Genomic DNA, 27,071 nt, shown 5'->3' on the forward strand with positions numbered 1-27,071 from the left:
AAAATTGCCGTGAGCAGCTTCCCCTTTTCTTTTGAAGGCCGCTCAGTCCAGCATGTCTAGTGACGCTCCAGCCACAGGCACTTTTTGATGCTGAACACGACTTCACTTCATTCACTCGCTCTACTTTCACACTAAATATCCACTCCTACAGCCACTGATCTTTTAATTTGTTTTATTTACTCTTTTGGTTTTAACATCTTCTTATTGCTTTTTTTTTTTTTTTACTCGTACCATGTGCCCCCTGGACATGTTGTGATCAAAGAGTGAAGAAACAAGCAGAAAGTAGATCTCCAAAGTTGAGAGGAGTTCAGAAATTTTAGTTCATTACTCACATGAGTGTATGTTGTGTTATAAACTAAATATCTTATATCTGTCGGACAGTTTGTTGCCCTCTGACTCAGTGTGAGACAGCAGCCATGCCCAGCTGAAGCATATCGATCTGTTAGGAGTATGTATGCACTCAGTGTATCACGGCTGAGTCTGCACACAGCGATGCCCTCTGGCACCGGTTCATCACTACCGTCTGCACTGTCATGACTCGACTCAGCAAATTAAACACATGTGAAAGTGCAGCTTACACAGAAGTGTCACAGTACACTTTTAAACACACACTGATAAAATTAAGGAGTGCAGTCAAAGAGGCAACGTTTCTGCCGCACACACCAGCTCAGATCTGTTAAATCCATCAGTGACTCGCCTGTTTAATAAACCGTCTGTGTAATCGCAAGACTCTGATTCATAATCGCTGCCTCATGCTTGTGTTCATAGAGAAATTTGCTCGCTGTTATGTAATACAGAGCACTGGCAGCAGAGATGTGACACGCTACTATTACAGTTACAGTTATAGCACATTCGTGTGGATTTCTTTGTGCCCCGGCGCTTTCTGCCGCAGTGTAATCTGTGAGGTGAAATGAATGAATGGGAAAGCAGCTTGGATATGGCAGGATTAGCGCAGCGCTGTCGGCCTGTGTGATTTGCATTTGACATTGGGCTGACATGGAGGTGAGCCAGGGTCAGTACACACTGAACAGCTCAACTTACTGTTGGAGGGTGCAGCGGAAAAAACGCCCGCACGCAGGATAGAAGAAAGAAATCGCATTAACAACAACTGCAATATCCAAATTGTCGGAGTCTCTGCACTGTGAGGTTTTTCATCTGGACAGACATTCAAAACCATGAACATAAGCATCTCATTTCCCTATGAGCATTTTTTCACCTGCAGTAAACAAATCAAACCTCACATGCATTCAGTTCTTATTGCGATTGCTGTTTTTGGCACTTGAGGTTTCATGATTTATTTTTCAAAGCGCATTTTTCGGGAATAATGCCTCATTATCTTCTCACCCCCATGCTGATGGAAAGTCGAAGGAGGTTTTAAGGTCCATCAAAACATTTCTGGAGCTTCACAGCAAATCAGCGTTGCAGCTTTCTTCTAAACAACTGAAGTAGCTGCACACTTAAAAAGGTGAAAAATAACAACATAAAATGGCTCCAAACAGCTCATCCAGCATAATCCAAGTCTTTGGAAGGCTCTTTATAATCCAAAGTCCTTACTGTAGCTGCTAAACTAGAAGTATTAGCTTGACCTTGACCGTGCGTTGAAGATGACAATAAAGTCTTTTCAAATCAATTTGGGATCTCGGGGCTTCAGGAGACTTGGATTATGCATTATTTTTCTTTATCTCCCTGTATGTTTTTTAAACATTTTTAATCAAGTCCCCATCTGCTTCAGTTGTTTAGAAGAATGCTGCAATGCTGTTTTGTTGTGCAGCTCCAAAAAATTTTTTTATTTTTTTTTTTGGACTACGAAAATTCACCTGGCTTTCCATTGGCGCGGGGGTGAGTAGATAGTGGTAGAAATTAAACTTTTAGGTAAACTGTTCCTTTAATAGCTTTATTTTGGAAATAGGAGTCAGGATTTCAATGAAGCTACTTTTTTTTTTAGCTACAGTGAACTTTACAGATGTTTTGTGTCATGCAGGTCTAGTTGAGCACATTGGTGAGTTAGAAGTAGGGAGACATTTTGGGAAAAACCTGTATTTGCTTTCTTGCTGAGAATTGGATGAGGAGATTGATGCCACTTTGGTTTCTCTGCAGTAAATATAAACTTAGAGCCAGCAGCCAGTTAGCTTAGCTTAGCATAAAGACTGAAAACAGATGGAAATGGCTGGCTTAGCTCTGACTAAACGTAACAAAATCCATCTACCAAACTATCATGTTATGTCTTGCTTGACATGTTCGACTTGTTGTGGCCTCAAGTGGGGTCATGTGCGGGACTATTTCTTTGCGGGAAGCAATGACTTCCTGGAGGACGTTGTTACACCTCGGTTTTTAAAGCCGTGGGACAGAGCCTGGCTAGCTGTTTCCCTCTGTTTCCAGTCTTTATACTAAGCTAAGCTATCCAGCTGCTGGCTCCAGCTTCATATTTAGCAGACAAACATGAGCGGGCTGTCAATCTCCTGATCTAACTTTCAGCAAGAAAGTTTAACACAAAAAAAAAAGAAGATATTTCCCCAAATTTCATTTTTGTAGTCAAGCTGGAGATGTGCAGCATTAAATTATCATCATCTCCGGAGACGTTGCAGAAGAGGAGATATAAAGACTTTCGACTTGTGTGGAAGTCGGATCTCATTTGAGGTTATTCTGCTGAGTGAATTTCTGTTTTGCGGTTTAAACTGAAGAGAACAAAGATAATCAAGTGAAATCATCTCACATACAAATCCTTGTGAACTTGTTTGACGATCAAATCCAGCTTCTTACAGAGAGACAAACAGAATGATAGCGAGATTTCAATATGTGATATGGTTTATCCAAAGTGTTGGTAAAGTAACTGTGTGCTGTGCTGTTGTGGGTTCAGCTCCGGGACACGTCTGCTTCTGACATCCAGTTTCGTCTGGATCATGAACGAAGGATGAGAGCGACGACGGAGGAACGGGAGGCTGTCGGCTCTCTGCCTCAGGTACAATAATGCAGTCAGTCACGCTGTGTTTGAGTATCTTTAGATTATGAGAATTAGCATAAGAACACCGGTATCACACTTCACTTCCTCTGCAAGCTTTGCTGAAGTGTGAACATGATTTTTAATTAAGTGTCGCTGGTGGAGACAGCGGAAAGTTTCAGATTTCAGCATTAATACCCAAACCTGTAGTTTACTCTTAATTTATTTTTTGTACTTGCAACACACCAACTTTATTTACTTAAACGTGATATTCAAAATAAGTTTAAAAATAATTAAAATAATATTTCTAATCAAAGTTTTAAAAGGAATGTAATGTATTATGTATAGGTGTATGTTTTAAAATATATGCTTTTTCTCATTTTAAGCACACAAAAACATACAGCATCATTTAGAGCTGAACTCAATTTTATTGCAAAAATGCCAAAAAGTTATGTTTTTGTTCTTAACATACTTGTATGTTTGTATATATGAATATATCATATTTTCATCGTTATATCTTCCATAATTAAGCCAAAAATCTTTGGGTATTGCAGCTATTTGAATATCTCGGCTTAGACTTTAAGAAACTGTATTTTCTACTGTTTTCTGACATTTTATGGATCAAATTAATACAACATCTTAGATTTTTTTTAAATACTGGCATATAAATACCTGGTAAAGTCCCTCTCAAATCATCAGACTCACTTAAAACTGTGTGAAGTCGTGTATATCCAAAGTTATGGGGAAAATTGAAACGATACTCACATATCACCCACTTAACATTAAACTTTAACTTAACATTAAAAAGGATCTTTTGGATTGAACGTTTTATTATTATTAGTCTATGTGAGTCCATCTTTTTCCTGATCCTTCCCCATGCAGGAAGACGAGCGTTTGCGTCTGGAGGCCCAGCGTGGAGCTCTGGAGCTGCAGGGACTTCAGAGTCATGAGGTGCCCTGGACTCAGGAGAGAGCCGTGCTGCAGCAGGAGGTCCGCCTCTTCAGACGCAACACCATCATCTTCTACATGAAGCTCAGGTGGATCCTCATGCACTGGAGGCTCGGCCGCAAGGACGACTCCAGAGAGGAGACGGGGCATCAGGAGGTGAGTCAGGGTTTTGACAAAGTACATGGTGCATACAGTTCTTAACCCATAAACCACTAAAGCATATTAGGTTGTGGCTTGAGCAGCCAAACCACCAGAATAGGATGATGGTATTTTACACAGATACGCTCGAATTTGTACGTTTCACGTGTGTCATATCAACACAACGTTCACATTACATGAATATCAGCTGATTTTCATATGAGGAGATGGTAGGGGTGGAGGTGGCGTTACAGCTGTGTGAGACAGCTGCCAAGCCAGAGACCACTGTTCAACACTGTCTCAGTATTTGTAAGCATGAAACCACTGGATATTTTTGACATGATGTTTCGACCAGGTAAGCCAAGATATTACCTTTTCCTAAATCTGGCCAAGTGTTTTTTGTCAGTGATGTAATCTTAGTATCACAATATTAAAGCAATGTAAGTTGACTACTTTCTGTTACTTTTGGATTATTTCACTATCAAACATTAGAGAAAAGAGACTTTTATTTAACCTGAAGGAGTGTATGTGGCTTCACTTAAGATCAGAGTGATGTTGTGTGAGACTCGTGAAGTGTTGTCATGTGTGCACACGTGCATGGTTACAGACTCGTACAACGCTCTTTAATTTGAAATTACTGAATGTATCTGTAATCTGAGTACATATTTTTTTCTGTAACTGTCCCGGAATGCAGTTGTTTTGTATCCAGATTACGTAATCCTGTCACATGTATTCCGTTACTCCCCAAGAGTAACTCAACTCACTGTAATAACCACATATATATACTACTTAAAACTTACACCTACCTGCAATGCTCAAATAAATTTTGTTAAAAATGATGCCTGTAGACATGCTGGTGGAAGACATAAAATTGAAAACTGAACACAAGGACACATCATCATCGACCTTTATTCTGGTAATTGGATTGCGGGTTGATTAGAAATGAGATGGAGGTTGATGCTTCAACTTTTCTTCTCGCCTTCTCGAGCTTCTGGTCGATTAAACTCATGTTTTGCTGGTTTCGTTTTAATTTGCATTCATATCTCTGCACTGCATTTCCCCAGAGATCAGTTTGGCCAGCGCTGTGAAGCCTTTTCTCTCGAATTTTCTCTCGATAGAGTTCCTGTGATTACGGCTCTTTTCTCAGCTGCTCTGTGTGCCACTGCTGTTCCTCCTGTTTACACTAAACAGGCCTGCTGTGGCTGTCAAAAACATAAATACAAATCACTTTGCTTTGTTGTATAACACTTTACTCTTATCTGGAATCGGCACTTTTTATGTAATTCTGTATTACTTAGTTTTAAATGAATTTCGTTTCTCTTGAGGCTGTCCTGACTCATCACTTTATTCCTGCAGCATCTTGTCCTGAAACCTAATTTGCTCCTGCAGATGGTTCAGCAGTGAGGAGCTTACATGTACCTCGCTGGATGTTTACCACACGTCCTTGACTTGACATTGAATCCCAGAAAAAGAAGGTTTTCTCAAGTCGGGTTTAATTTTAAAGCCCTTAATCACGGTTACAGTTTCAAAGTGCCTCTCAGTTTTATAAATCAGGTAGAAACGAGAATATGTCCTCTGCTATGGACTGACAGACTTTGGCGTTCCTGATTAGTCTGTAGCTTTCTTTACTTCATGTCTAATTTGGCTTACCAGTATCTCTTTAAAGACAAATAATGTGGATTTTTGCATCAAAACGCAACCTGCGGCTTAATTTATCCCACGAAATGGAAACTAACTACATGTGTAGCTGTGACTGTCCACAGGTATAAATGTGAATGTGACAGGTTGTTTGTTAGTGTGTATCTCGACCCGTTGCATGCTGGGAAAAGGCTCAGCGACTGTGAGCCTGAAACAGAATGTGTTGGAACATGAATTAAAAGGCAGGCTTTTCATGGCTCTATCATCTGTTCCAGTTCGAGAAGTTGGAGGGCATCCCAGAGCTGGGAGTGATAATGGAGCAGGCAGAGGGGGAGTCGGTTCGAGACGACAGACTGTGTTTACCGCAAACCCCGGGGGACATCCCCGAGCCCGGGCCCATCCTCCCTCTGCCGTCACCTGAGCGTCACCTGCAGCATCAACGACAGGTACGCACACATTCACAAACTAGACAAAAAAGACTGCAACACCAGTGACTCCACTGTCGAATTTTGTTTAGGGAACGAGAAATATACATTTTGAGATAAATTGAACATTATTTAAAATTGAATTCTGGTATTTTTATTTTCTTAAACTAGTCAAGTTATAGTCCAGCCTGCTCCCTGTGAGAGCTTCTGTTGCTTAAGAAACATCCCTCCAGAGCTGTTTACATTTGTAAGAGATTTGATGGAGCAGATGCATCATTAATTCGTCTCTGGCTGCCAGTTTTTAGATAAATTGATCTCTGAGTTTGAAATATGGCTCAGCTGCAGGGATGCCCACGGACCTGCGTCATGACTGATGGCATTCTCTCAAAACTTCATACAAATCTATCATCTATCATAATTTTTCTAAATATCCCAGTCCTCTACCCCTGAGATCATCCTAGGCATTAGTCCAGGTCAGAGTATTCGGCCATCAACAGATTCCCTGTTTTGGATTGAAAAGTACAACTCCTGGGAATTTCTGGTTTTGGTTTGTTATTTTCATGATGGGGTTGGAGTCTCAGAGGTCCCAGATTTATGATGCTTTAACATTTAAATATCCAAATGAAAATAAAAACATCAAATTTCATGTTCATTTGAATTTTAATTTCAGTTTTTAAAATATTCTTCTTTAGGACTGCACAATATGACAAAAGTCTGATTGGTTATCATTGGTAATAATTTCTGATAACACTGTTCAATATTGTGATGAAAAGTGCTGATATTAACTCTCCCGGCTGATTATTTGACTACTTTGGATCTGATGCAGCAAAGTAACTTGTAACTAAAATGATCAAATAAATGAAGGGAAGTGGGGGTTTGCGTGGTCCTACCCCTGAAAAATTGAAGATTGAAGGACTTAAAATGCAGCAGAATCTTTATGTCAAATAATTTTGAATTTGAAATCTCAGAAAACAACTCGGAAAATTTCGCACTCTAGCGTAAACATGAATAAATCTGTGTCACGAAGTAACATTTACCACATTTCATCCATTCATTTAGTAGCATAAAATCTAAAGTCTTAAGTAAAGTACAAGTAAAAGTAAAGTAAATGTACTTAGTTACATTCCATTCCTGAAAACAGGACTGCACAATTTAATGTGTCATGTGTCACAGAACAAGATGTTGTACTGTTACATATAAATACATACATGAACAATTTAACTGCAACTAAATAAACTAATACGAGCTGCTGTGTGGAGAGTCTGGACATCCGTCGTAGCCTTTCATCGTTTTTCTCATTCACTTTAATTGAGTTCAAATGAATGTTTGGCAGCCGTTCTTTAGAGCTGTTTGGCACCGTATGCAGATGAGAATTTTGGCCTAGATAACTAGTTAGAGGCAGTAATTATTTTGAGTACACTCAGTTTTTGGGCTCATTGTTCAAACTAAAACATGAACTCTCTGTTACATGCAGACGAGACAAAAGGAGCTGTGTTCTTCAGGCTGCTGAGTGATTCAGAGGAGGACATTTTACTGAGACAAAGCGTGTGTTGAGATCTACTTTCTGTCGGCCACTTTGCCCCTGTGTAAAAGTAAAGAAAGTACGTAAGCATTTTGGGTCGGATGCATTATTGAGCAGCCCTGAGTGCTCTACTTTGTCTCATGTTTTGATTTTTCCACAACATCATAAAAATGGTTGTACAGTGATCTGACGTCGCTTCACTCTGTGAGCAGTTTTTCAGTTTTAACAAGCGTGCCCGGTAGACTGTATTAAGCTTTATGCACGAGAGCAGAAATGCAGACTTGCTTTAGTAAGCACTTGCACACATGGCTACTACAGCAGAGCAGAGCACAGCTGATAATTCCTGCAGCCGGAGTGAGATGATAGTACGTTAAGCCGTAAAGAGGTCATTGAAAATTTGAAAGACTTGGACGTAATTTAGGCAGTTTGGCAGCTCGAAGAGGGAAAAGTCCTGATTCATTCCCTCGGGTACTACAAGTGTCTGATACTGCTTAATAAATACTGTAGATGAGATGAGGAGATTGTTCCCACAGTGGTTATTAACTTGGATCACATTTAGTAAAGGGAACTTCTCTCAGTACATTAGAATGTATGTCAACTCCACAAGGTTAAGTAAAGATGTCATATTGACATAACTCTTCAAATCTGCATTTTCAATAGTAAATTTATCAGGGACTTTTTTTTTTTTTCAGGGGGAAGCACTGGTTGGTGAACAAAACGCCTAAGTATCATAAACTTGTGCTTGTCACAGAGCTTATTCTCATCAGTAATTCAAATATCCAATTCAAAAATCCTATAGGCTTGTTGTCGAGGGAACCAGGGCGATGCTATCTTCTTGGTTAGCTTAGCTAGCTTGCTAGTTATATGTTTTTTTTTAACCTTTGGGATTTCCTCAAATATATTTTCATCAGAGAATCAATTAAATGAAAAATGTTTTTCTGAGGCTTGTAGGATGTGTTTTCGGATGCACAACAGTAGAAGAAGAAAATAAAAGTGCTGTGGTTGTATCTTCCTTCATAAAAAATAACTCCTACAAGTCCCACTTTTCTCCTGGCTATACTTACACTGTATTGAAGCTTTTTGGCCTTTTAGCACCTGAGCACGTATCGTGTTCTCAGCCGTGGCGGGCAAAGCCGGCGGCGCTGTAGTGATACCTGGAGGTGATGTTTTACTCACAGACTCCTTTGTGCTTCACTGCCTCCTGCCAAGACCTGAAGACTCTCTGCAGCAGGACCACCAGAGGCAAACAGCTCTCCACACACCTCTCTGAGCCGACACTTCAGGAACAACATGCTGCTCTCCTGACTGTGACCCAGTTGATGTCGTTGTTCATGTAGCCCGAAGCCATAAAAACGGATCTTAAGGTCGTCCAACGGGCTTTTCTTGCAGCTTTAACCCTTAAAGTCCTAGACAGTCGGCTAAGGCTAAAAATATCTATTGTTCTAAAATGTTTAATAACTTTAGAACAGCTAATCTTATCCATATGCTTTGAAAACACATGTAAACTGGAGTTTCAGTGGTGTTGGGCATTCAAGGGCTCCATAGTGAACATGCTTACGACATCACTGTCTGACGCATTTCTTCGTCAAGGAAACCCACATAGTTTCTTCCCCTCGGCCGACGGCTTTTCGTTGTAGACAAGCTTATTTTGTTGTTCATGTTCAATGGATGATATATTTCTCTGACAGAAGTCACTTTTGCTTCAATGTCATCTGTTATGATTTAATAACCTTTCTATAAACTTTATTTCTATGAATTTTTTGGACACATCTACATGGGCAGTAAATGAAATGAAGGATTACGCCTTTTTTTCCACTGAAAAACACCTTGGATAATATTATAATAAGTGGCTGTAACTTAAATGATGTACGCATGTCACTTGATGCTGACTGCCAGAATAGGGAAGGAAAACAAAATAAATAAAGGAATCAGGTGCCCCAAAAATGGATTAATCACTGCACTGCTCAGAGATTTCACTTAGTTTCATTTGATCAGTAAGAGCAAGCTTATATTTACATCGTCCCTGTGTTCATACTTGACGTTCTTTAATAGCTGGAGTCATGTAAAGATAGATGGGAAGGACAAGGGGTTTAAAAAAGAGGACAAGAAGACAGATGGGAAACAGGATGAAGGAGTTTAAGTCAAATTGATTTATAAAGCACTTACAAAGGAGGTTCGTCCGAGTGCTCTAAAGGGAAACAAAGGACACAGACTGAAATAAAAACATTGAGATAAGAAAAGGACTTGATGAACTTGTTCACGTATGTCTGAGCTCTGTGCTGTATTGACTAAATATGTCTGCATTCCTTCTGTGCAGTTTGGGGAGAACCGACAAGTGCTGCAGGCCCTGCGGACGCTGCTGGAGGAGTTTCGGGAGGAGCTGCAGGAGGAGGAGACGCGGCGATGCCAGCTGCAGCAGTCCTACGCCAATGACAAAGCCGCCTGGGAGGTCAAGTGGGCAGAGATGAAATGCCAGGTCGCCCAGGTACAGATGGCGTCTCAGCGCCCACCTTAAAGGGACAGGACACAATCTGGTGTAGGGAACTGGCGGTGCGAGGCGACAGTAAACATGTTGCCTTCTCCACGGGTGAAATCCCACTTAGGGCAAACAGATAACGAGTCAAAAACAAACAGATCTTTTTATTTTTTCACTCATCATTTCAGCCACTTCCTATGGGTCAACCAGTGTCGTTTTGAAAGAGAAGCAATGAAATGAATAACAGGCCAGAGTTGTGTCTTAATCCAGAACACAAGTGACAAACAAATAGACGGAATCCAATTTATAAACACCCCTTAACAATTAAATTAAATTAAAAGAGGAAGGACAGTTTCCAGTAAGCCAAAAAAAATGATGAATCACTCGTTGGCACTCTGTAATTTTGTCTTTGTGCAAACTAATTAATTCAGCTCTGTGCCTAATTGTTTGATGTGCCTTGAAGCATTTCTTATTGAACTCATAACAGCTGTTAAAGTGCTCTCTTATATTCCTAATGGGAGTGTAAATACTTTGTAGATTAGGAACATCTTCATCTCAGCTGATAGGAGTACAATGTAGCTGATACCAGTCATTGTACACTGTACAGAGGCTGCTGCTGAGTTTTGTGTCAATATCAAAAATATTTAAATTTTGAATTACAGCAAAGGCCTCTCAACTCTTCACTGACACCCAGGAAGAAACATTTTGTTCAGACCAAAGGAGCAAAAACTGCAACCATTAAAAAAACAGCCCAGAAAGGCGGGTTTGAGTAACTGATCCACAAATAGAGCATCAATTGATAAAAACAAATAAAAGTGTGATTATATTGTATATAGAATATACACTTCATAATAACTTTTCCTGAATTTACAAAAAGGCCCAAACGATTAAAAATTTGTCGAGACAGCGTTCCATAAAGTTTATAAAGTTTCTCCAAACTTAACAACTTAAAAAATTGAGCACTTTTATGAGGGAGTCTGGGGAATTTCTCTCATCTCCTTGCTGTTGTTGACTGTAGTTGATGTGGCTGCTTTTACTTATAGCATGTTGTTCACGTTTGCTCTCTGCTGTAGTGCAAAATTGTTGTTAATAACTATTAGATATAAGTTATCCTGGACTTTCAGATTAATACAAAAAACTTTAATTTCACGCAAATTTACAATGAAGTTATTATGTAAACTGACCTGACAGCATCCCAAACTGTGACTGACTCCTGCATCCCTGAATTCCCATAAGCTGAACAAATACTGAGATCACTCGAGTACTCATTCCCATCCCCTAGTAAGCAGTTGAACTACCCTAATTATGTTACAAAAAATCTGCCTGTTTGCAGAAAAATTAGGCAGACTAAGTGACAAATGGTGCTGTCGCATGTGTTGCTTTGTCTCAGTTCTCTTGGATCAGATTTGTTGGTGCCACAGGGTACATTAGCATCCCTTTTGGGGGCGCCCTATTGGAGTAAAATTTTGAATTCTACATATATAGTGACGAGATGTAAATGCCATTACAAGTATAGAGTTATTCTTTGTAGTTGTGGTCAGGCAGTGGGCATCATGACTAGATGATACGTGATATTAACACACACATACCACCTCACACATGCCATTCTGGTTGCAATTTTATAGACGAAAACAAGTTTTCAGTGACAGGAGGTGAATTTGTAGGAGATGAGTGTTATTGTGGCACAGAAGGATATTGAATCCATGTTGTTTGTGGTCCAGATGGGCATCGCGGTCGGAGTCTCATTGTCTGCCGTGTCTGATTTAACCTCCAGATTTCCTTTCTCTTTGAGAGGCAGAGCACGACCAGGGACAGGCAGCAGACAACAACGTGGAGAAAACAAAGCTCGCAATCAATTTGAGGATATTGAACGTGTTGTTTCTTGACCACCGTGCTGCGAGATCAAATTTGAAACCAGAGATCAGTGTCCTCCCTCGCTTTGGGAACTAATTAAACAGTTTCAGTTATATGAAGATAGTCTGATGCTCTTAATCTTCACAATTTGTCCATGGTTTGTATCCCTCCACAGAGGAGAGGTCGCTGAGGGCCATCGATGAGAGTTAATTTGCTCAGTTTCCTCTGATAACGCCATGTTGGATCCTGTTCTTGCTCCACTGCGCTTAGTTCTGATTATTACTTGAGAAATATGCCCCTGAACTTCTGTGTTCTTTATTCATAATTATTATTACACAGCCCAGCAGAGCAGAGCAGAACTGGAAATTACCCTCACCTGTGTATTTATAAGCGAGTATAAGAAGTGATGATTTTTTGAGCCCCTGTTACCAAATATATTAACATCACTGCTCAGGCCGGCTCATGTTTCATCCTCTGCTCTGGTCACTGGCACTCTGTGAGGCCTCCTAAATAACTGTCTATATTTATAATGTCTTACATGTTGGCTCTTAGCACTCAGTCAGCGGATATTACTGTCCATGTCATCTCCTCCAGTGGCTAATGAGACAGTTTTAAAAGCCGATATAAAAGTCTACAAGACAAACATTTGTGAATGGGCGTTATGTAAGCTGATGTCAGAAGGCGGCCTTGACTCGTTCTTCACACGGCTCCAGTAGTACAGAATCTGGTTTTGTACCATTATGTTGCCGGATCAAAGCCCGTCTGAAGATTACAAAGCTCTGTTCTGCCAGAGAAAGACAAGCTTCCAGAGTGGCTTCACTCTGCAGCTTTGAAGATTTCTGCAGTACATTGAATCCCCGGTTCATTTCCCTCAACCAGAGAGTGGGATGAAATATAAATTTGGGAGGGCAGCCGTCGCTCAAGTTTGAACTGAGTGTCCCTGTCGGCCACAAAACAAACTTTGTGAAACCTTCTCGTACGCTCGCTGTGTTTCTTTTTTTTACCAGTTTCAGCCCTGAGTTAAAACAGCTCAGGGGTCTTTGCTGGAATTAACAAAGTACATTGACTCAAAGCTGCAGAAAATGTTGTAGTTTTAGCTAACTTTCTGTTCCTCATCCCTTTTTTTTTCGAGGCAGCTCTCTTCGCCTGTTTCTTTTCCTCAAGCGTTTTTTCATCACTTGGCCTGTTACGCAGTATAAGCCGTCACAGGAAGCGCTGGAATTTGTTAGCTTTCCCTGCTCTGCCGTTGCCGGTGTCGGTACCAGAACAGGAGGATCCTGATCTTGGTGTCTTCACAAGCAGACAGGACCGCCTCTTTATGGAGTTCTCTGTCCTGATTGGATAAAGGGGGCAGGGATACCAGAAAATGACTTTTCTCTTTTGCTGCATGAGTGGGGGGAGGGGAGACATGGGTTACTGACCAAACACTCTACAACAGTGATTACTTTTGGAATACAGAGCTATTTAAACTATTACTGAATCTCGTAATGTAATTTAAAAACGTTTCTAAAGGATGATGGTAGCAAAAAAGGCAGGAACATATATTTGTATATAAACACACATATCCAGATGTTTGTCTAAATAAGCAGCCCAGATGAGCCATTTCATCCTTATCTTTTATTTATGGATATATTGTGTTGATCTGGTATAATGAGAAGGCTATAGACACATTTTCAGTCATTGCTTTAATCGACACTGTCATTATATTTTATTTTGTAGCTGTGTGAACATTTTGACTTCACTTCTATCACTGTTTTATTTTATTGAACCAAAAAAAAATTGAAAGTAAAGATCAAAAGAGTGAAAGGTTGTTTGTCCGTATGTCATGTACGATATCTCTACAAAACTTGGGGCAAACGAGAACTGATCAAAACAAAAAACAAGTTTTCAGAGGCTCCTTTTATCAGCTGCAGAATTTGAAAAAATCAGTTTACTGCCGTCTTGTTTTCTTTCTTTTGATGAGTTTTGTGCCTTCAGATGAAAGCAGCAAAAACATATTTCCTCACCCCCCCAGTGTTATGCAGATCATTTTAAGGTTTTCACTGTGTTTAATCAATGAACCTTACTGCTAACAGTTGTCATCGGGGCTATTTCTTTGGTGGAAAGTAGTTCCAACTAAAAAAATGTGTTTTAATTTGAGTGAATCGTCTTCATTATTTATTTCTGTATCTACTGTACAGAATAATAACGACCTTTAATGACTTATCAACCCACCGTCACTGTTGTCTTTGCTCTTTGACCAGTTGGAGGATGAGGTGCAAGGCAAAGTGCGAGGTGAAGCGCAGGGAGATGAGACGGCCGGAGACCCCGAGTGGGCCTTGAATCTGGAGCGCGAGGAGCACCGGCGTCTGCTGGCTGAGAGCCACAGCACCTCCCTGGACCTCCGCTGGAAGCTGCAGCACGGAGAGAAGAGGTGGGGCCGCGAGAGGGCCGAGCTGCTGGAGCGCTTCGACCGGGAGAAGCAGGAGTGGGACGGCAGCATGAGGGAGCTCCACCGCAAGATGGAGAGGGTGAGAGAAGGGAAGGGAATATCATTGGAAATGTATGTATGAACAATCTTTTGGATTGTTAATGAGACAAAAGAAGACATCACCTTAAGTTGTGGGACTTTAAATGGACGCTTTATTTATAAGATTATAAGATTAATCAGTAGTTGCAGTAAATAAAACCACTTAAAACTGAACTGCTTCCTCACAAACTTTATAGATCTCACTAGAAAAAACACAACGCAACTTAAAGATCTGAAGCTTTTTCCTTGTTAAGCAGCCCACATGTGTGTTTGTGCTCGAGTAGATACAAGGAACGGTGACAAAGCACCCAAGGCGATACAAAAAATACAGAGAATTACTGAATAATTGATGTCCTCTGTGAGATTTAATTAGACGAACTGCAGCGTCTCACCTCGCTCCTGTGTGATGTTCGGGGCAGGAGGTAGGAACAAGCTCTCGTTAATATCATATGAGTGTGAGAGTATTTACATATAAAGCAGGGACTGGAATAATAACAACAGGAAAAACCCTCTGAATACAGCTAAAAGAGAATAAATTCTGCTGATGCACCGCCGAATAGAGACACAGAGCAGGAAGCAGAGATGCATTATTCAGCGATGTTGCAGCAAACGATGAAGCGCAGGTCACACACTGAACCGCTCCGACTGACAGAGTGAAAGTGAATGAGTGATGTGACTGTTCTCCTTTAACCTGAGCCTGAAGCGAGCAACTTAACCCCAGTTGTTGCAGGTGGATTTCTCAGTGGCACACAGTGGAGGAGTACAGTGAGAGAAAGTGCAGTATGGTTTTTATATTCGAGGAAAGCAAGGTGTTTATATGTGACACAAGCCTCCCCTGCGTAACTATGTTAATTTAAATCAGACTGATCAGCTCATACTTGCTTGTCATTCTTCTTGCAGTTGCAGAGAGAGCTGAACACCCGGCGAGGCGACAGCATAGACGTCAACGATGGCAGCTCAGCCTCCAGGGGTATATTTTCTCCTCAGGACAGTCCCCGCAACGCCCCCCGGTCGCCTCGCTCGCCACGCTCCCCCTGTACGTCCACCCCTCTCCAGGCCCCTCCCACGCGCTCCCACTCTGACTCTGAGGCCATGCTGGAGGAGCAAGGGGCTGCGATGAGGCTGAAAGGCCCCACGGAGAACCTGTTCCTGGACGCGCTGTCTCTGGACCCTCTCATCGGCCTGGAGGTCCCGCCGCCCTCCAGACTGGAGAGTGAGAAGAGGTTCCCCTGCATGAAGGAGGTAACACACACCGCTACTGCCACTATTGGCAGAAGCTCCTGTCTATAAATCATCTTCGACTGGACGCTTATCCACATGATTTATTTGTTGTATCGGTTGTGTTTCAGGCTCTGAACGAGATTTCGGAGAGAGAGGGAGATCCTGAGTACGAGGAAGAGATGGGCGGAGGGAGTCTGCTCAGGTAACTTCATGACCACGCTTGGAGTCAAACTGAGTTCAAAGAGAGTTTTAACAGTCAATCTATTCTTTGAGAGCTGATGCATTTTCATAGACGTCAACAGTGAATTCATCACTGAGAGCTGGACTGACCGGCTGCAGATTATTCAGCCTCCTTGCTGCATTTTTGTTGCTCATGCATACACATGGATTCCTCTGGAGATCGGCTGTTGATTCTATTAAATGTTACTTGAAGTGACAGTGAGTTTCTCCCCGGTGACTTTTTCTTTGAAAGTTTCTCTTATAGCGAGGAAGTGATCCAGTTCACTGCGATGTTTAATAATTCAGAGCGTTTTAAAACATTGAAAGGCATTAAATTGCTTTTCAACACGTGTATTTAGGATGTTTTTCTGCTGTGGGAATATTAGGGGATGAGACCATGAGTGGTTGTGATGTTTGTTTTAAGTATCCCAGCTGAAGCTTATGGTAGTGAACTCTTGTGCGTGTTTTTGTGTGTGTGTCCAGAGCCAAGTCAGTGTGCTCCATGAGCGACTTCCAGCGGTTAATGGACAGCTCGCCGTTCCTCCCCGACAAGACTCCCCACGGTGACCAGGGCCAAGACGACATCACCCCACCTCTGTCCCCGGACGACCTCAAGTACATTGAGGAGTTCAACAATAAGGGCTGGGACTTCCCATCATCCGCCTCTGGCCCGGGTCCCGCCCGGGAAATGTGGACAGACAAACCCCCGGAGGCCCGGGGAGGGGAGCTTGTTCTCGAACCATTCCAGCCAACCTCCTGGTTCCTCACCACCAGCGCCACCTTGACCACCAGCACCCTGAGCAGCCCTGAGCACTGCCACAAGTCCCCGCTGAGGGGCAATGGAGCAGGGGCGCCAGGGGCGGGAGTGGAGCACTGTGGGGTTCACCTCCTCCACAGCCCCACCAGGCCTGGGGCAGCTGAGCGCCCTACTGCCCAAGACCCGGACTTCCTGTACGCCAAAGGGACCAAAGCCAGGGGTGGAGGTGAGGCTGCGGTGGGAGGCGGCGGGTCAGATGAGGTGTTCACCAGTGGGAGGTGGGCATGTGGGCTTCTGGAGGGTGGGGGATTGAGGACTTCTCCCAGTCAGTCTCCTATCTGCCCCACAGTGGGCTTCACCTCCTCTCTGGATCTGCAGCTCTCCAGAAACTTGAGCGACGACATGAAGGAGGTCGCCATCTCTGTGAGGAACGCCATCCGCTCTCCGCCAGGGCCCGTCGTGCGGGACACCGCCTGCCAGACCAATGGATTCACCACGCGAGGCACTCAGACCACCCAGACCATCAGTGTGGGTTTACAAACAGACCTGCTGAGGAACCTGACCAGCAGCCCCCACCGCTGCCTCACCCCAAAAGGTGGCGGCACGCCTATTTCCTCGCCGTCACGCAGCATGAGGAAGGTGCAGTACTCTCCTGTCATCCAGAGCAAGTTTGAGCGACCCTGCTGCTCGCCAAAGTACGGCTCACCCAAACTTCAGCGCAAACTGTCCTCTTCGAACAAGGCTGATCTACCAAACAACAGCCGTGCTCCCACCCCCACCACCCCGCAGAAGGGCAACAATGAGTCGGCGTGGGCCCGCTCCACCACCACCCGCGACAGCCCTGTCCACACCACCATCAACGACGGCCTCTCCAGCCTCTTCAACATCATCGACCACACCCCAGTGGCCTACGACTCCATTCCCAAGTTCAACAAATCCCCCAGTCGCTCTCGCCCCACCCCTCCCTCCACCGCCGAGCAGGAGTGCTCGCGGACTGCTCGCGGGCGCTCGCCCAGCCCAGTGCAGCTGATAGTGGAGACGCAGGGGGACAAAAACCCAGAGGTGGTGAGCATACGGCAGGACCTGTCGGCCCCGCCGGGCTACACGCTGGCTGAGAACGCGGCCCGCATCCTTAATAAGAAGCTGCAGGAGCAGAACTTTAGAGAGGAGAGGAGGCTGCAGGCTGGAGCACCGAGCAGCCACAGCAGAGACAGCAGCAGACAGGCCGACTCAGACAGAGGACAGTCTGGATGTATGGAGGTAAATATACAGACGCACTGGATTCATCGCTTCATCATTAATTTGATCTGGGGGCCATGTTTTATGACACAAAGTGATTTATGACTTTGCCTTGGATGTTGCCTTGTAATGGTTGAAGACAAACTTTAAAGCAATCAGAGAAAAAGCTAATCAACTTGGTTATAATATCACTAAAATGTGAATGCTTTTTTCTCAGATCGAAAGCACTGACTGATGCAATGGTAATGACAAAATATTTGACCTTCTTCAACAATACTGAGCTTTCCTTCACTGCTGTATGTAGACACTCTTTAAGGTCTCTTCTTCTTCTGTACTTTCTTCTTCTTCACTGTAGTGACTTTTCTTGTAGTGTGGCTATTATTTCCTTGCTTTAACTCTCACTGAGGCTCGACTGAAACCTGATTAATGTGTCAGATAACTGCAGAAGTGAAATTAATGATCTCACAGTAACTATCCAAGGGGGATTGTAGTTACTGAGTTACATAATTCATCATTATCAGCACTCCCTAATTAAATGTTCAACCAGAATTTTAAATGGTTTCAGTTTTTTGGAGTGATTTAATTTCCCTATGCCTAAATAAACCCAGAAAACGCTAATTTTTCTTTAAAAAATCAGCGCTCTGACACGTCGGTCAGGCTCTTTTCACCACCCATTCATCTGACCTGTGGGGAAAATAAATGACGGACACAAAACCACCTTTCTGGTGTTGATCAGACAAGAAGAAAAATACAGTTTACTCCATAGACAGATTAACATGTCAGAAAAGTAGGTCATAAAGTCCTAAAGCTGTACATTAAAACAATGTACCAACAACATACTATATCTCTAAAACCATAACATGAACAATCAGCAACATAATCCCACATATGGTGATTAATATGCCCACTCGCATTATGGATTCACCAGCTGCTGTTCACTGTGCTGCAGGACAGACAGAAAGATTAAGAGTCTGATATATGATTTTATGGATGATGGCCGAGTTTGTGTTACCCTGCAGTAATTCACTAAATGATGCCGTGACTTCTGCGGATGACGGTCGCATAATGGATTGTGACGGTACTTAAGCACGCAGCATTTCAATATTTTAATACAGACCTGAAAATAGACCATATACTTCTGGTTGTTTACTGTTATTTTTAATCCATCGATGAGGACAAACAGTCAAATTCGATTGCGTAGATTACGTCAACGCATCGCACCAGCCGTAATTGTGTAAATATTCAGTGCCTCTTAAATAATTTCCGTTTCTGCTCAAAGTCTCTAATAACGCTCAAGGGCCTTAAAGGGACACTAAAATGAAGGGAGGTGCTGCAGCAATGGACAGTATGAGAAAAATAATGTGTTTTTTAACATTAAAGCAAACTTAAGTTTTTCTAGGAGACACCCAACATATTAATACAGCTGCAACGATTGTTATGGATTATAAAAAATCTGAAAAATATTGAAAAATTGACCATTGACATTGACCAGAAGAACAAAACTAACAAAGAAAGACAGCAAATGTTCACATTTTGATAAACAGAAATCAGCAATTTGTTGGCATATTTGCTTAATAAACAACAAATGATAAGCAAAACTGTCGAGTAATTTTCTGTCCACTGACTGGCTAATAGATTGATTAAACGTTACAACAATAAAGTGACTGAAATACCTAAAATAATGACTGAAATATCTAAAATAATACCTACGATACAGCATTAGAATAATAGTAAGATTTCATCACATCCAAAAAATCCTTAAACCCAGTATTGCCGTGAAGCGGTCCTGCTCACTGATTCGAGTTAGCTACGTGATTATTGACTAAACTTTATCGTATCATCCAACCCTGGTTTGGTTTATTTGTAGCTGTTCATATTTAATGTTAGGTAATCTCCACTGTCCGACTGGCCTGTTTAAATCAAGGTCAACGTTCCCCTTGTGTTTTTCCAGGTCTAAAGTGAATGGGTGTGTGTTTACTGCTGCCTGCGTGGTCTGCAAGCTGAATTATTTCTCCTGGTGAACCTCTCTATCTTTTGATATGCCAGACATATTTTCCTCTTTGCCCGATTTTACCGATTAACATTTCCCGCTCTATCTTCCCTCCTCCTCCCCCCTCTCTCCTCCCCTCTGGGCTTTATCTCTCCCTCCTCCTCCCTGTCCACTGTGCTCTGATCCAGAACCACACTGTCATACTAACAACTCCTTGGGGACTCTAACTCTGCTTGTCTCCGTGATGTAAGTTCCTCTTCCTCCTCCTCTTCCTCTACGACCTTTGGCGGTTGGTTCACCAGCCACACGGACCTCTCACCTCACGCCCTGCAGACCTCCCCCCCTCCCCCTCCTCACCCTCTTCATTAATGCATGCTTCACAGGACAGCAGAGTGACAGTGTGTGAAGCCATCGGAGTGGTGTCAAAAGTTGTGCGACGGCCATCCATCTGTTTCTACGTGTAAATGCACGCATGCTCAGTTTCTTTTGTAGAGAACATCTGTTTTTTTAAAGGACCATAATGGTGTTTTTGCATGTTTTAGCCCATTAACCATAAATCACATCTACTGATTTCCAAACCATACCTTTTATAGATGACTTTAATTAAATATTCTGATAGCTTGGTATGAAAATCAACTTTAGGAGATGAGCATAAGAAAGATTTAATCAGTTACTGCGAATATTTATTAAACTGTATTTGTGTCAGTGAGGTCCATCACAGCTGAGAGCAGGACAGCTTAATAAGCTGTCCACAGGTGTTCAAACATATAAGCTGTGTCTTAAAACATTAATTCATCCGCCTTTCATTACTATACACGGAATTTCAGAGCAAAGTTAGTTAAGAACAGCTAACTTTGGCAACCGGCACTGAAAGAAGCTTGCTCCTAGCCCCAAAAGTCATTAGATGACGCTGTACAATCATTTTAATTGTGATTTCCTCACATTCATTTTAATGAATCACAACGAACAACAGTATAATATGTTTGAATATATTTCTCACCTTTTCACTGCTGATCTGAAAAAGTCACTAACTGTAGCAAGAAGTTGCCAAGTTGGCAACACTGAGCCAGCATGTGTTAGCTTAGCTGACTACAAGCTAACGTAGGCAGCTGACAATAGCCAAGGCTAGTCCTTAGAGGCAAACCTGAAAGACATAAGTGAACATCAGTTTTGTACACTAATATGTTTGTTTTTTTGTCTCGACAGTGCACGGGGTAAGATAAAGCTGCATTGTGGGATCATTTCACCTGCATTCAGGGATTAATTCTAGATAAACAACACTACAGAATGGCCGACATACTACAGACGCAAACGTAGGCTGCTAGTTCTTTGAGACAAACCTGAAAGAAAAACAGTAAGCTATCAATATTCCTACAATAATTTGAATCTGACTTTCTGTTTTAATCAAAACTCTGATGTGGGATTTTCCCATGAGCGCTTAAAATAACAAAAACGTTTTGAGTATGAATCCTGCTCTCTAGGGTGTGATGGCAACTGAAATATTCTCTGTAATGGAGTACATTAATCTAAATCTGTTTTCAAGTTTCAGCGAGTTGATTTTCATATCATAAAGAAACTAAATGAAACCAGTTTGGCGACAATATAAATTATATAATTTGATATCAATGTGATAAATCCTGCAAAACTGCCGGTATGGTCCTTTGAAACAAACTCACAAACTCAGTTCATGTGACTCAAAGAGTCATCAGATTGTGTCTCGATTACTGATCACATTGAATTTTGGTAAACAAAAATGTGAACCAGTAAACATGACTCACGAGAAGACGACTCTTTTGGACGTTTCACACATTCCTCAGCGCAGGTTGTTTGTTGTCTTTGGGGACCTGTACGACTCTTATCTGGATACTTCTAACATGTGTTTCTACCAGGTCCTCCTCTCTGTGTCACCATGTGTGCGACTGGATGGACTGAGATGTTTTCTTGTGATGTTTCACTTTTTCACTCTTTTCTTTCCTCTTCCCCTTAACCATTTCCTCTCACACTAACAAGTCCTTCAAAGACTAACTGAAGAAGACAGCTGCTAACACTCATCACTTTCTTCACTATATTACCTGTCGGGGTTGTGTTTGATGCCTGGTGGATATTAACTGGTTACTCTGGTCCATTTTGCATGATCAAAAGGAAAAATCCACCATCAGATACTCTTTACACTGTTATACAACATATTACAGTGGATTTCTATGATGAGTGCAGGTATTCAGTTTTCTTCAGCCTCCTCCACCTACTTGAAATTCAGGTAGTAATTTTCCTACATTAGACGAAATACCTTTGAAAAACAAAATATGCAGACAAAATGTCTAAACCTTTGGCTTTTATACGTGGGAGGCAAGAGCAAAGAGTTTCTTTGGACTGAGAAAAACTTGAAATGTGAGTGACGGTATATTCCAGTAGTTTGTTAAAGCTAAAGTCCAAATTTGAAGACAAACAATATAAAAAGGTGGTTATTAAGACAAGGATAATGTGAATTTTCAAAATGCTGCAGGAGGTGACATTGGTACCTGTTGCCAATTAAGTCTTAAGATGTATAGTCTGAACACTCGATGCTGGCGGCATTGTTTACATCCCTCCCCCCATGATTTGTTTGTACATGGAGAGACAAAAGACTCCAATGTCAGTGTTCATTAGCCTGCAAATAGATGGCATAGAATGAAATATCCTTGAGAACTTTAAAGTCTGCACAATGTAAGCGTAACTAAACAAGTTTCATTGTTGATTGATGAGATCAGAGCAGAAAAAGCTCTTCTGTCAGAACTTTCTGTCATTGTCGCCAACATTTGCTTTTTTTAGTTCAGTTCGATTCAAATTGGCTTTATCGGCACTGAATTTCAAGAACAATATTATCAAAGCATGAAAGTACAATAGTCCAAATATTTTAACAGCAAAAAAGAACAGCAATATGAACATCAGAAAACATGTTAAGCTACAAAAGGCAACAATGCACCACCTTAGCACATAGCAAATGTAGTTTTACAGCAGTTCTGCATGTAGTTTGTCCCAGGGGTGTTGCCATACCTACCTACAGTCTGGCTATGTTTAAGCACAAAAAAACAACCGGTGAGAGTGGGAAAAGACCCTGATTTGGCTTAAAATACCTGCTTCTGTCACAACGACCGCCATGCCCACAAATGTTGAAACACAGTCTTGAACAGGGGTCTCTGGCTTGGCAGCCATTTAACGCAGCTGTCATGTCACCACTATCCCCTCCACCTCCCGACGTATTATAGCACTATTATAGATACATATATATATAGCATAAATAACATAAATGTTAACGTTCTGTGGATTGCAGAAATGTAAAATTTAAACATTTATTCTGGCGACTGGGCTGACTATCTGCAACAGTTGAAGAGAGGTCAGTCTAAAAGGAAAGACTCATCAGACCTGACATTTTACAGTGATCGTCATTTATTTTATTTTATCGTATTTGTTTATTTGACAGGGAAGATGCTCCTTGATCATGAGAAAAAAAGGAACAGTACATTCTTATGTGATGTCTGTGGCCAAAACTAGCACCACAAGACATAAATGTTTTTTGATTTTCCACTGTAGCTGCACTGAAATCTTGCTGTCTACATCTGGCAAAGTATTTGCGGTGAATGGAAAAACAAAATGTGCCCACAGATGCAATCAAATGATCTGTGTCAAAGTGTTTGAAGGTGGATTTCTCCTTTTAGGTTGCAGCTACTGAGAAGTCAGGGTTGATGTGAAGTTGTTTACGTTGCTGTCTCCAGTAGCCGCTCCTGTACACTGACTTCCTGTACACATTACTGCTGCATGATCTGTGGCATTGTGTGATCTGATGTATTAGCATCACATGGGAAATCTTGTATTAACTCACAAGCCGTCCATTAAACAACCACTTGTGTGTGTTTCCGGTGTGTACACAGTCCATCACTTGTCTTCATAAACAAATTATTCATCGATGGAGACGCCGCCCATCCGTCTCTGCGACTCGTTTCCGCCTGTTCAGCAGGTTGTGTGACAAATCACTGTCTTTCCACCCGTATGACTTATTTTTTCCTTCAGTTCATCCTCTCTCACGCCACCGCAGCCTCAATGTATTTTTAGCAGAACTAGATTGTTGCTTTGCGGGCTCGATGTCCCACCATCCTTCAGCCGAAATCTAACGCCTGGAGATGAGCTATTTATAAATCAGGCCAGTGGTGTGATGTCCCGGTGTGATCGTTCACCCAATCACACTCTGACATCATTCTGAGGGGGGAAGAAACTCACCCACAGACACTTTCTCTCTTCTTGTCGTCCTCTTTTCCTAATTTTTACTCTGTCATCCAGGGGACAGATGCATAAAAGTCATTGCAACAGCATTACACACTTAAAATCCATGTTTGGACATAAACTAGGACAGTTTGTCCTTCACGTGACTCAAGCAGTGTCTCTTTACACACCTGTATGTGTTCTGGGCAATGACTGTAAATAAAGATGAATGACGTGTCTCCACTTCCTCCCACTGTAGAAAAATGAAGCCGAAATATTTTGGATACAGGCACTGCCATCTTGGCTGGTGACATAATTTGGAGTCATATCCACCCGACTCAATCGAGAGTTACGGTTAACTGTCAATCCTAACATAACATTCACTTTTTATGGCGTAAAATAACTAATTCAAACCACATTTATTAGAAAAAAGAACACTTGAACGTGCGTCATCGTATTAAAAACACATACCTGCCAACATCAGGCTGAAAAAAAAGGGAGATTTTCTGGGTGACAGCTAATGGCCAGTATAGATGTAGAGATGGAGATAGAAACATTCCCATGTGTATGTTTTGTTCACATCATTGCACAACTCATGAGATCATATCCATTATAACACAGGGTTAATTACTATAAATGAGGGACTTTCAGGATATTCTGCATTATTAAGCATCAAGTCGGTTAAATCAGAGCTTTCTGAAAAGTGTTAGTCATTACGACTCTAATAGAGTGAATGAATGTGACATAAGCCTTGTTGTTCACCATTATTCTCATGTTATGTCTCCACTGTTTTTCCAGTTAATCACAAGCTTCTTTGAGTTGTGTGGTTTTATTTGTTTCACAAGGTTGTGATTGCTAAACGTGGGATTTTTTAAATTGATTTTTATATCCTGCTTGTGATTGATTTTCTCAATCAGTGACAGTAAAAAGGTGTGCATCATTAGGTCTTTTAATCATCGAGTGATTGAGCACCGTCAAGGCGTGGACTGACGGGTGAAACTGTGAAACTCCCCTAAAGTTTGGGAACACTGTGTGTGTGTGTGTGTGTGTGTAAATGTGAGTGTCAGCATTTAACTAGTCCATCCTAAATGACTGTTTTTGTTTGTGTATTATTTGCACGCCTGCACCTGTTTAGCTGACCCCATGCTTACCTGAGCAGATGGTAAGTTGCAGTTAGGTGAGGCTGGGAAATCTAAATGCCTGTCGCTGCGAGGCTGTGGACTTGATTGGCTAATTTTACTTACTAACTTGGTTTTGTTGAGGTTTGTTTTTGTTTTCAGTTTCATCCACGGTTGTTGCTTCGCTCATCATCCCTTCATATGAGCTATCAGCACTACATCCATTTAAATCTCTCTCTAATCCTCTGACCCTCATTTCATAAATGAGGTGAACAGAACATTAGAAATACATCTGAGCATCATGCAGCCTCAAATGTTACCCTTAACTGTTGATTTGGTGGTTTGGTTAAAAGATGTAAATGTATATGCAACTCTGATTTTCACCCCAAAATCATACAGTATATACATACTTACCTGTAGTGCTGTTTATCCATCTAGATTGTTTTGTTGGAAGTTGGAAGAGTTTTGGAAATATCAGCTGTACAGATGTCTGTCTTTTCTCAAGTAGAGTGGAACTAGATGGCACTCGGCTTGTAAAACTCAACAGCGATGTCTCTTTCTAGAAATCATGACCTGGTTAGTCAAGATAATCCGCAGACCTTGTTGTGAGCAGTTTCATGTAGGAACTATTTTCTTTCACGAACTACAGCCGCCAACCTTATCAAGACACAGAAGGGAGTTGCACGCCTGCAGGAAGAGCGCCAGGCTGTGACGCCAACTTTCATAGTGGCCAAACCACGATTTGAATTGTTAAATCCATGGATGAGAGGTTACGGGCCTGTGTCCACATAGTGTCTTTTTGAAATTGTTCCCAATGAGTGAGCATCTTCGGCACCCATTGTCTTTTTTCCAAGCGCTCCAATCTCAACTTTTCAGAAAGGTGCTGGTGACGTCACTGCTGCTCTTACCTTTTTCCTGGCCTAGGTGATACTATTCACCATCTGTTTGTCTCCTATGGATCATGTCATGCACCCACAACCTCCTTGCTCTGATGTCCCGAATAAAAAAACGAACCGCAAAGGGAGAGTGCGTGGTTGTCAAGATATTGTTGTCATAGAGACAAGATGCATGTGCAGGGTTTTTTCTCTCAGCGCACAAACGCTTCATCTCAGTGCTCCTAAATGTTGACATCCCATCCATGAGTAGATGCACGCTTGCTTCTGCATGGTGACACGGTTGGCAGGTGTAGTTTGTGTCTACAAACCTCTGACTTAATAACAGTAGAGTACAGTGACCTACTTGATCTAGACAGTTCCTTCTTGATCTTTTAAACAGCAGTTCAACAATCTTAACTCAAGGTCCACTTACTGGTTTGACATAGAGCTTTCGGCCATATGACACAATCCTCATCAGGATGTACTGCAGGATTAGCTTGTACAGGTGTACCTACGCCCACTGGTTCTCCACTATTATAAAATGATGCTCGTAGAAAGAATCTTCTTTTTGACACATGTATCAGCCCTTTTTCTTTTGAAGCGGAAGATTATTCACTTCATTTTTCGTCATGTATCCATCCCCCCCTGCTCATTCTTCTCTCACTTTCTTTCATGTATGTTTATCAGTTTAAATCACTTCCTGTTTCTTTCGGCGCCGACCCGTTGCTCTCCCCTCCTCTCTGACAGCTCCTTGTCATTGGCAGGACTTGCCTCGCTCTCCAGTGGCTCCACCCCTGGACTCCTGCTTCCTGAGACCGGCCCGCCCGGCCAACCGGCGACCCCCCTCGCGCTGGGCCGCGCGCTCCCCCTCCTCCTCCCCCAAGTGGAGCGAGGGCACGAAGAGGAGGTTCACCTTCCCTCCGCCGGGACACCGGAGGACCATCCTGGAGGGCGAGGAGCCAGCGTGA

The 27,071-nt window shown here is 42.1% G+C and overlaps 1 protein-coding gene across 1 annotated transcript in view; it reads left to right on the forward strand.

The window, feature by feature from the left end:
* mtcl1 (microtubule crosslinking factor 1) overlaps window positions 1–27,071 on the forward strand; it is a 68,133-nt gene extending 41,062 nt beyond the window's left edge. The window contains exons 6-14 of the mRNA XM_073491763.1: window positions 2,858–2,959; window positions 3,821–4,042; window positions 5,938–6,108; window positions 9,927–10,094; window positions 14,183–14,449; window positions 15,349–15,690; window positions 15,798–15,871; window positions 16,372–17,905; window positions 26,868–27,071. Of these exons, the coding sequence (XP_073347864.1) occupies window positions 2,858–2,959; window positions 3,821–4,042; window positions 5,938–6,108; window positions 9,927–10,094; window positions 14,183–14,449; window positions 15,349–15,690; window positions 15,798–15,871; window positions 16,372–17,905; window positions 26,868–27,071 (3,084 nt within the window). The remainder of the gene's footprint in view (window positions 1–2,857; window positions 2,960–3,820; window positions 4,043–5,937; window positions 6,109–9,926; window positions 10,095–14,182; window positions 14,450–15,348; window positions 15,691–15,797; window positions 15,872–16,371; window positions 17,906–26,867) is intronic.

Source organism: Pagrus major, chromosome 21 (assembly GCF_040436345.1).
Source record: "Pagrus major chromosome 21, Pma_NU_1.0".
In the NCBI taxonomy this organism is placed as follows: Eukaryota; Metazoa; Chordata; class Actinopteri; order Spariformes; family Sparidae; genus Pagrus; species Pagrus major.